We start from the raw sequence: 11,087 nt of genomic DNA, 5'->3' as shown, positions 1-11,087 counted from the left end.
AAGGTTTCTTACGATTATCAAAAGCCATTACACAAATGCAAAAATCGTCACAAGAAATTTAAAAAGTCACAACATGATTGCAAAAGTCAAAACAAGACTGCTGTGGAAGCCCACAGTACATCCTGAATATGAAAATCAACTGCAGTGGAAATCAGCATCCAGCTGGGATGAATTCTAAAAACATACTTATACCTTTAATGAAAGACTTGAAAGTTCATTTTTGAGCATCTATTTAAACACACTTCATTTTCGTATTAGACTATTGCGTTTGAGGGAAATTCATCTCAGTTTGTTTTGATCACGTTGTGGATATTATGGTTGGCTGCCATTTGATCATTTATTCAGTTTTTTGGGAAATAAACATGTTCTCTCTCGTGATCAAACAACATTTAGAAGCTGCTTGTATTTCAGAGCATTAGGTTTTTTTTTCCCCAGGTGCCACTAATCAGATGAACTGGAACAGCATGGTCGAACAGGATCAATGACAAAGACGCAAACAAACCCATCCCCTGAAGCCGCATTGTGAAACACTGGGTCTGTTCACTCCAAGGCTGCAGCTGCAGGTACGTTGGATGGATCCCTGCTTTTGGTTTATTTTCTATCAACATGTATTTGTCATTTCGATGCTGAAGCGTAATTAATTGCTGATCGGGAAGCGCTCTGGCTCAACCATCAAACCACATAATTACACTGCGTTGACCTCAACCTTTAAAATGAAACCCGCCTCGCGTCGCTGGATAGTCTTAAAGTAACACTGCTCAACATGAGCGCCTCTCAAAACCAGTCACGACAGACCAGCACAGGCGACATCTGCGAGCCGTTTGTTGATTTCTCTCTCAGTGCGACCGCTGACCCCTCCCACCTTCTCAGAGTCTGAGACGTGCAGCAGGGAAAACAGTAACCAAATATTAAGAATTGCCTTTGGTGCTCATCCAGACAGCCGTTTTAAACAACTCGCACTACAAGGAGTGTGTGTGTGTGTGTGTGTGTATGTGTGTGTGTGTGTGTGTGTGTTTCATCAGAAGAAAACAGTTGAACTCATTTCTTCGGTTGACGTTGTATTTGTCGTCTCCCCCGCAGAATACTCTCATGCAAACATTCCTCTGTTTCGTGTTTTTTGGCCGACAGTTTCTAAGGCGCCCAGGCAGATAGCGTACCGCTTCCCACTCGCAGCAACCGGCGTCTTTGTTAAATGTCAGCGAGGGATGCTGGTCTGCCATGGTTACGCTCGCCACACTGAACACCATTCTCACGTTGTCTGATTGGAGAAAGCTGAATGTCCTCGCCACCATTAAAACCAAGGAACTGTCGAGCCAAGCTCCTTTCAGTCGCTCACTCAGATGCTCATCAGTACTGGTTTACTTCAACCTTCAGCTTCACACAAGGCTTCGGCGAAGACGGTTGTGTTGGAGAAAGGCTTTGGATATTTGTGAGAAATCAGATTTCTCCTGGTATATTACATTTCAAAGGACATGGATGTTCCTCTAGACCTCTCCAGTCTGCGGAGCGTCTATCTCTGAACGCTTCAGAGGTCAGTCGGTATGTTTTCAGAGGCCTCTTTGACTTCGTGGTGCAGCAGGAGCCTCGAAAAGCATAAACCCCAGACTTAGCGTTGGACGAGCCACGGGGCTGCGGAGGCCAAATGGCACCATTTGTAAGAGCAGTTCATGAGGAAAATGGGGGCAGCGGGGTCTCCCGTAAGTGCTGGAGGAAAAACATGAACGGCGGCCAAACGGCTGATTGTTTCGCTCTCGAAACGGGCACGAGGAATGGAAGAAAACCAAGCACAAAACCAGGCAATCCAAGAGCAACACTGTGTGAAACATGCCTGTTCTCATGTGCTAACAAGACATATGAAGGTAATGAAATCCAAAGTGCTGTAGCTGAGTGGTCGCTTCCCCAAATGCCCCATCTGTTTGGTAATGATAGTGAATTCCTTCTGTGGGTTCTGAAACGACCGAGCGCCTGTGGAGAGCCGCAAGGTCATAAATTCAATGTCAAATGTGGCAAATTGTTAGTGTTCATCTGAGAACAGAAAAAAAAAACAAACACGAAGTTCCCTCTGGTTGTTTTTTTTATTATTATGACCATCATTGATTTCAGGGATTTGGCTTTAGTCATGAGTAAAATACTGTTTAAGCTCTTGAATATTTGAGGATGAATCATTATTTTGAATTGTGAACTTCAGAACCATTGTCGTCTAAAACAGACACCAAAAATGCAACGAAAGCTTTGCACACATGGGGATGACATGCAGAGTCCACATGGAAAAGCCCCTGAGCCCCAAAACCCAAAGCAGGGTTCACTCGCTGTGAGGAGGGAAGCCAAACCACTGCACCACCTCACATTACAGTACTTTAATACGAACAATATCCCCTTATGGACCTTTTAAACGATGCGTTCACATCTTTTTTTATTGATTTGTGCAGTTTTCCAGCCAGTAAAATCCTCCTCCAGGTGTCCCTCATTAGAGAATACACATAGAGACTCATTTCCATGTCAGCGCCTAACCTCTGCTCTGCAGCCAGTGTGAAATGTTGCTTTTAGTCACTTTCCAGACCGCGGCTTGAGGAAGTATGCATCCAGCCGGGCTGCCAGGGTCTTGTAGCGGTAAAGCAAACACCATCACCTGTCCCCGGAACGTGGAAAACGGAAGAGAAATGCTGTTTTAGTGTCAGTCAAACTGGAGAAAAGTATCATATAAAGTAACATATTTTCCCTGCTGCAGCTGGAGAGATCCTCGGGACGAACTCTGGAGTCCTTGAGGAACATCTGGGTGATCCGTGCGGTCCAGGATAACTTTTCCGTACTTTTCAGAACGTTCCATAAAACATCTGATTTTCACAATAACACATGCAAAAATTTAAGCTTCTCAATCCAGATGGGATCACCAAAATTAGCTTTGAAGAAGAAATCCTTCTGTGCAATGTGACAATGCTCCTGTAAATGTGTTTTTGTTTTGAGTGACGTCGAAGATGAAACACTCACCGATGAGAATCGTACAGGAGATCAGGGCCACTCGTAGCCATTCTTACATGAGAAACAGTAATTTATGTGCCGCTGCCTCATAACTTCTGAGTTTTACTACTTTCTCCTTACGTTTTATTAGGGGAGCCGCTTTTGGCAGACTAATCTTTGACGGGTCCATCGGTTCATCTTTCATACCAGCTTCATCAGGATGAGGTTTCAGGGAACTGGAACCAGACGGCGTTCCTGCTGCACAAGTCACCAACCCAACACACATACACAGCAACAGTCACCAATTACACCCTTGAATTGAGCCAGGAACTCATATAAACCATGCAGCCAAAGGGAGAACATGCAAACGTCTCACATAACCTGTGACACCAGATCAAATGTCTTCCTGAGAGGCAGCACTGTGAGCCAGAGCAGCTCTCTGACCGACCACCTTTTCCCAGAGTCGGCTGGACCTTCCACACAGGGCTGCGTCGCCTTTCATTTTCAGCCATAGTGAAATTAACGAGCATGTGTTTAATATCGTAGCACAGTGACTCTTTTGTTTAGTTTAAGCACCAAACGCACAGGGTTAGTTCAGGAAAATGAACCAAAGCACCCCGTAGCACCTGAATCGGTCAATCCCGAAGACCAGCATTATAATGTTTACCTCAGCAGGACACCAAGCAATACCAAACCTTATTGTGTGAGGGTAAAGCTGAGCGTATGGATAAGAAAAACACATCTTCCTCTGAAAGTGTAGTTATAAAAGACAAACAGGCAAACGGGCTTCTTTCAAATTCATTATCTCATCTCTAAACATGACCATGTGAGCACTTCTCAACTTCTCACACTGTAGCGGAGCCAGAGTGGGGGCAAGGGGGGTGGGTGGGGGGGGGGGGGGGGGGGGTCGCCCCAGGGCCCACAAGGTCATAGGGCCCCGTTTCATGTGATGTGTTCACATTTAATCGTAAATTAATTATTATAATAAAATGTGCAGTGTGTGCGAGAGTGTGGGCTCCAATTTGCCAATTCTTACATTACGACTGCCCATGAATGCATCAGAGCTGTAAGCCAGCGCTGATTAGCTGTGCGGAGTTAACGAGGTTTTTCTTTGCACTTGATCTGAACTCTTTGGAGGGAAGTTAAACAGTATGCTAAACACTATGCTAGCCGCTAGCGGTACTACCCAAAACCTAACATCGGAGCCACTGGTGAGTCAGTGAAACCTTCAGAATGCTGTGGTCTTTAAGACATGACTATTTGAATGTGCTTTGTGTTGCTCTCAACTATAAGAGACCCCCAAATCTTTTTTTTCTAATTTATGTGAATTCCAAAAGATATAGATAGCTGTGTCTATATCTATCTGAATAGATTGTGTAATTTTAGACCAGCTGTGTTCATTTCACATTTAAGCTGTATCAAAGAAGGTACAGATTTAGCCAGTGAGTTCTTATATGAGTTTTCAGCACCATGGACAGCGGACGCTCTGAGATTGACAGTTGTCAGGCTTCATTTGTGTGTGTGAGTGTGCGCGTGCTTGTGTGTATTTGTTGTTCAGAACAAGTTTGTGAACTGGTTTGTGACTTTATTCTGCTTTCTGAGGCATACAGTTTTGCTTGGCTCAATAAAAGTGAGCATTAGTGTGCTGTTTGATGGTAGCATGAGGGATTGTTTGAATGGTAAAATTGCTGTCATAAGGGCCCATCGAGAATGCTCCGCCCCCTCTGTACTGAGACCCACGCTCAGCCTCTGATCTCACATGATGATCTTGAAATCGATCCAGAAACAGACAGGTGGTATTGTTTGGTATTTATCTGCACATAGTTAGTTTTCGGACTGTAAAGGAGTTTCTGGTATTATATGGAGTAATACCATGCATGCACAGGGAGAACATGGAAAGCTCCACACAGAAAGACCCCGTTGTCCACAACACCACCACGTGGTCATGAATGGGATTACATTGAACTAAGGATTAGAGTGTAGTTTTGGGGGGAATTTTTCCACTTAAAAAAAAAAAAAAAACATTCCCTGCAGGCTGGTGTCTACTCAAGAAAAAAATAAAACTAAAAGGGGGCTATTTTTTTTAATCAGAGAAAAAAGTCGAAATACATTGTGGAGGTTTGTGCTCTGTGTGAAATCTGTTAATTTTGTGCATTTTGTTGATTTTTTATCAAGTGTCCATTGTTATGTTGAAACAGAAAGATTTTAAACATGTTACAAAACATCATCCACCCTTGGCATATTGTGTTGACACTGACATTGATCCATTATTTACGCAACGCAAACATGTCTGACAGTTTCATTCATACCATCACATACAATGACTGTGTATACAAAACATGATTATAAAATTAACCTCAATTAGTGCTCATCCTTCTATGCCTTTAAAACCCCACTGCTGTCAGCAGGAGTCCCACCTTCCTGCTGCTGGAGGTCATTCATTCACATGACTGTTATTGAAAACCCCAGAGATGCATCCATCACGCTGGGGAGTTGTCTGACATCTCATACCTCCCAGGCTATTTTCAGAAATATATCAGCAAAAAAGATAAATAAATAATATTGAAGCACGAAATTGAAACTGCTGTCATTGATTCATGCGCAGGCTCGAGAGCTGAAATCCATCCTCACCAATAGGCGCTCCTGAACCGTTCTGAAGGGCCAATCTAAACACTTAAATGAAGTCACCTCACTGAGGCGAAGCGTGTCTGTTTCAGATGATTTTTTTTCCCTTGGAGCTGTAAATGACAACAGATGAAGTGAGTAAGTGAAACTGCGCGTGCTGTCGCTGTGTGGATGCAAAGAGCGCGCGCCTGAGTCAGGGCGCACAGCGGCAGCAGAGACGCCCACACACACTCAAGAAGGGGGAAAAAGGGTATAAAAAAAAAAAAAAACACCAGAGTCTCGGCTTCAGCTCCAGTGGAGACCCTTCACATACTTTCAGTCAGCATGCAGCGGGCAGACGGACCCGGCCGCGGAAAAAACCCTGCAGACCACGTCGACGCGCCCGGTTCTGCCGCAGCAGTGGAGTTTATTATAGGGAGACATGACTTCTGATCTCCAGACGTCTCCTCATCTGCTGAGTAGAATCTGTCTGTGGAGTACGAGTGGATATCTTTTTCTTTTTAAACAAAGGGAATAACAGCTGAACGGAGATAAATATCTGAACTTTCTGATGGTGAGCATGTTTTTCTTTGTTTGAATAGAACAAGAAAGGGGCGAACTTTTTCCAGGAGGAATCAGTAAAATCTGTCTTAAAGTCAAGATTTTCTACATTATTAATTGATGCATATTGTGGAAAACAAATGACAGAAACTGTGAAAGTAAATCTTGTGGCAGAAGAAGTAATAGATTTTAGGTGGACATGCTGAATGACACATGGCACTTTATTTATCTATATTCCAATTTTCCTTTTTAGAATAATTTGTGTACCATATGTGCACCTGTACAAGGAATCTTCTCTGTCATCCAGATGCAGTGTTTATAGCTTCTTCTATACTTTTTTTCCCCCAGCTGTGTAGGATTTGAGTTTTCCCTCCAGCTTTGTGATATCTGGAACCTGAGAGATCGGAGTGTACTCTCTCATGTTATCATGACAGCCTGCAGTCCTGACAGCTGTCTCAGCACATTGACTTGTTTCTGGTGGATTCTGCCTTTGTCAAATGCCTTCATGTGTCATGTCTGCTCATGTCTGGATGGATGCCAAGCAGAGGTGACCAGCTGTTGAATGAGGCTCAGAGGCGTGTTTCAAAAGACAAAATATACTTTAGTCATCTGTGAGTGAGGAGTGTGTGTGTTTAACTGCTCCAGTTGTCGCCTTAAAACCTAAACCTGAAAGACACAAGAATTCCAAATTCATAAAAGAAAACCAACATGAATATTCTCACGACTGCAGCATCTTTAGTTCACCTTCGATGATTCTTTTGTGTGACCTGGAGAGATGAATCACAGTGTCTCCCTCAAGTGATGAGAACAGTGCAGAAAAACAACAATATTTATTTACCACAGTGTAATTTCAAGCTCAGTTTTTTTGTCTGTGTGATGTGTTTTGAATTGAGATATTTTCTTAGTTGAATAATCAATAGAATTCAGTGAAATACTGTTGAAATCACTATGAATGCTTTACGTTTACCAGAGTACAGTTAAGGTAATGTAACAGGAGTTGAGTATAATTTTCAGTATTCTTTGCTCGTATCCCACATGTGACAGGTTCTGTCTTCAATTTCATGTGTGACTTTTACCCTTGTAATTTAGTGTAACATGTACTAATTAGTATAACTGATGTAACAGTATAACTTTTTTTTAACTCTTTCCACATATAAACAGATTCTCCTTTTAACCTGCAGCATATATTTGTGCAATTATTCCTGTTTTTATTTGCCGTCAACACTTTTTCTCAGGATCATTAATGAGGTCCTCTTTCTGTTGCAGTCATGGCCCCCGTGACCTTTGAACCTCAGAGATGTTAGCTCTAAGCCACTACAACTCCTCGTCCTCCCCACTCCTGCCTCCGTTGGGAAATGACAGCGGGGGGAAGGCGGAGGCCAGGGTGGCTGTGGAGGGCTGGTCGCAGCAGGGGAACTTCACGTTTGTGGAGCCCACCACCAGCGGCGTCATCGTGGTCATCCTGTCCATGACCCTGGGCATCATCTCCAACATTGTGGCTCTGTTCATTCTGGTGAACGCCTACGCGCTTCAGCAGCGGCGCTCCAAAGCGACCTTCCTCCTGTTTGCCACTTCTCTGGTGATCACAGACTTCATCGGACACTTGGTTCCCGGCGCCCTGGTCCTCCGGCTCTACCTGTCAGGAGGCGTGAGCCCTGAGGACTTTGACTCCTCCGATGGCATGTGCCAGTTCCTGGGCGGCAGCATGGTGTTCTTCGGCCTGTGTCCCCTCTTCCTGGGCTGCGCCATGGCGGCGGAGCGGTGCCTGGGCGTCACCAAGCCGCTGCTCCACTCGTCGCTGGTCACAAAGACGCGCGTGAAGATTTGCCTGGCTGCGGTGTGGCTGGCCGCTCTGAGCGTGGCCTTGCTGCCCTGCTTCCAGCTGGGCTCGTACACCTTCCAGGACCCGGGGACCTGGTGCTTCATCAACGTGCTCAGTGACACTGAGGGGGTGGATGTGGCGTTCGTGGTGCTGTTCTCTGGACTCGGTCTGACCTCGCTGGCCGTGGCGCTGGTATGCAACACCGTCAGCGGAGTGACACTAGTATTGGCGCGCCTCAGGAGGCAGCCAGGCTCCCATCATTCCACCAAGTCCCATGACATAGAGATGGTGGTGCAGCTGGTGGGGATCATGGTCACCTCGTGCATCTGCTGGAGCCCCCTCCTGGTGAGTCCCCGGGAGTGCAGTGAGGAGGAACCCAGTGCCAGAAGAACAGCTGCAGTGTTATATTTCTAGAATGAAAGAACAATATTAGTCCCAGTTTCAGCAGTCCGATCTGGCATCAGTCTCAATAGATGGATTATAACCCGGCAAGTTTATGAGCATAAACAGATATTATCTCCCAAATGTAATTCACAATCGTGTGAAGAAAGGTGGATATCCTGCTGTGTAAGCTTTCAGGTTGTTTATGTGGCTATGTGTTCAAGACCCTCATCATCCATCACCCGTGCATGTGTTATCCAGACTGGCGCCACAGGACGCTGGAGCCTGCACTGGGTGAAGGGCGGGACACACAGGACAGGTCTCCAGTCCATCACAGGGCTAATACACAGAGAGACAGACTCTCACCAGACACACACCTATAAACAAGTCAGATAAGACTGCCTCATTACTCAAAAGATCTTCTATTTCAAGAGTCATTGAAAATTTAAAATAAACTTCTTGAGTTTACACAAGACAATAATAAAATAAAAATGGTCATAGCTCAGCCTTGAAAAGAGCATTCCTGCATGACAAAAGCATTTTCAGGTTTGATGAAATTGCAGCAGTTTCAAGAGTTGAAGCGGTCTGACGAAAAACACTTTTGGACTCTCTTGTTATTAAACTCAAGTAGGAAATATTTGGTGAACACAATAAGTTAAACAAGTCATTGATTTATAGTGTTTATGTATCACGCTCTCATGCTATGGTCCCATCAATGTGTTACTCAGCCGACTGAAACATGCAGCCTTCAGTTCAAGTTTCTCATGAGCAGAGGAGTGTGCAGCTTAGCTGATGAAAATGTGTGTGTGTATTTATGTATAATTTAAGCATGCATATGGGTGTAGATATTTCTGCTCAGTTTTTAAATCCCAGTCCTGGAGGGTTCATGACCCTGCATGATTTCGGCAGCTCTCTGCAGCGAGCTGACTGTAATGAGAGGCTCTTCATCAGCTGTCTGATGACACATGCCTCGGATTCAGGTGGTCTCACCTGGTTTATCTGTGCCCACTTCATCTTGGAGTGGGCCTGTGAAGTGTTGGAGAGTGTGCCTATTGGTGAGTCTGTGTGGGTGATTAGAAGAGCTCTAAAAGTATGTGAAGCATTTTCTGCTTCATTTGTTATATGAAAGGTTCTTTAAAAACTTGGTTGTTGGCTTAGTTTGGCTTGGTTGGTTGGTTCGTGAGTGGGTGGGTTGGTTGGTTCGTGGGTTGGTTGGTTGGTTGGTTGGTTGGTTGATTGGTTGGTTGGTTGGTTGGTTGGTTGGTTCGTGGGTTGGTTGGTTGGTTGGTTAGTTGGTTGTTTGGTTGGTTGGTTGGTTGGTTGGTTGGTTGGTTGGTTGGTTGGTTGGTTCGTGGGTTGGTTGGTTGGTTGGTTGGTTGGTGGGTTGGTTGGTTGGTTGGTTGGTTGGTTGTTTGGTTGGTTGGTTGGTTGGTTGGTTGTTTGGTTGGTTGGTTGGTTGGTTGGTTTGTTGGTTTGTTGGTTCGTGGATTGGTTGGTTGGTTGGTTGGTTGGTTGGTTGGTTGGTTGGTTGGTTCGTGGGTTGGTTGGTTGGTTGGTTGGTTGGTTGGTTGGTTGATTGGTTGGTTGGTTGGTTGGTTGGTTGTTTGGTTGGTTGGTTGGTTGGTTGGTTGGTGTGTGTTGGAGCAAAGAATGACTGAAAAAATTGCACACCAGTGGCCTCCATGATAAGGAAACAACACCTGTTGTTTGTTGTATCAATAAACCAACATTTAAAATATAAAGCTGAGCTAGACTCACCTCTTTTGCTCCTTTCCCCTCACAATTCATTTGCCATCGTTACAGTTATTTCATTTTTTTTTCATTAGTCCAAGAGTATGTTTGCTTTTGAATTAAACTGAATGTCCCAACAGTTACTTGGTCGATGTCCCATTTCTGTGTGAATTTCACTTTCTGTCATGATTTAACTCCCTGATATGTTTGCTATCTGCAGATCTTCGGCCTGATGTCTGTGATCCACTCCTACACAGAAACCATCGGGGACAATTTATCAAACTATAAGACTCTGTTGGTGATGGGAGTGCGGCTGGCCACGTGGAACCAGATCCTGGACCCCTGGGTCTACATCCTGCTGCGTCGCACTGTGCTCCGTAAAATCTACCTCATCGCTAAGTGCCAGGCGGGCCTGAGGGGGACCAAACTGGGCCGCTGGGAGCCCACGTCTTTTCACAGCTCAGAGAAGAAACAAGTGGACCAAGTCTGAGCTGTAAAACTGACTGATAAGGTCATTTTGCTACCAGGTCACTGAACATCACAAAGGACCCTCAATGCTGAATCAGATTTGAGGAACCGATGAACTGTGGCCAGCTTTTAAAACTTCTGTCTGTCAAAAATGTGTCTCAATGGGCTATATGCACAGCTCCATTACTTCCTGAAGTTCAGACAGCACCTTTATTTCCTGTGTTTCATGATAGGATGAACTGATTAATCCAGGTGTGTCTGGCCATTTACTGCGGTCAGACACACCTGGATTAATCAGTTCATCCTATCATGAAACACAGGAAATAAAGGTGCTGTCTGAACTTCAGGAAGTAATGGAGCTGTGCATATAGCCCATTCTCTTTTGTACACAGTTAAAGTTTACCAGTGAGCTCATTGTCTGATCTGACAATGAAATGCTAGCTAATGCTACAATTTTGCACAAGTCATGGTAAAAGTTTTAGTGTTTACTTAAATTAAGTGAGCCTTTTTAACACTCTCCCTACCAAGATGTATGTCTCAGTATATGAATGCAGTACTAACC

At 44.6% G+C, this 11,087-nt stretch overlaps 1 protein-coding gene across 1 annotated transcript; it reads left to right on the top strand.

Moving 5' to 3' along the window:
- The first annotated feature begins 5,914 nt into the window (after positions 1-5,914).
- Positions 5,915-10,682, top strand: LOC115390211 (prostaglandin E2 receptor EP1 subtype-like). Its single transcript, XM_030093980.1, has 3 exons — positions 5,915-6,136; positions 7,390-8,290; positions 10,278-10,682. Exons 2-3 carry the CDS (start codon positions 7,421-7,423, stop codon positions 10,545-10,547), a joined length of 1,140 nt encoding a protein of 379 aa, XP_029949840.1. The 5' UTR covers positions 5,915-6,136; positions 7,390-7,420; the 3' UTR covers positions 10,548-10,682.
- Positions 10,683-11,087: the final 405 nt, after the last annotated feature.

Source organism: Salarias fasciatus, chromosome 6 (genome assembly GCF_902148845.1).
Source record: "Salarias fasciatus chromosome 6, fSalaFa1.1, whole genome shotgun sequence".
In the NCBI taxonomy this organism is placed as follows: domain Eukaryota; kingdom Metazoa; phylum Chordata; class Actinopteri; order Blenniiformes; family Blenniidae; genus Salarias; species Salarias fasciatus.
This window is presented reverse-complemented; position numbering and strand designations above follow the sequence as displayed.

What these genes read in the sequence shown, in the direction of transcription:
- LOC115390211 (XM_030093980.1), top strand. Translation starts at nt 7,421, where the DNA reads ATGTTAGCTCTAAGCCACTACAACTCCTCGTCCTCCCCACTCCTGCCT. An exon ending in TCTGCTGGAGCCCCCTCCTG is followed by an intron (nt 8,291 to 10,277) that starts GTGAGTCCCCGG and finishes TGCTATCTGCAG; the next exon opens with ATCTTCGGCCTGATGTCTGT.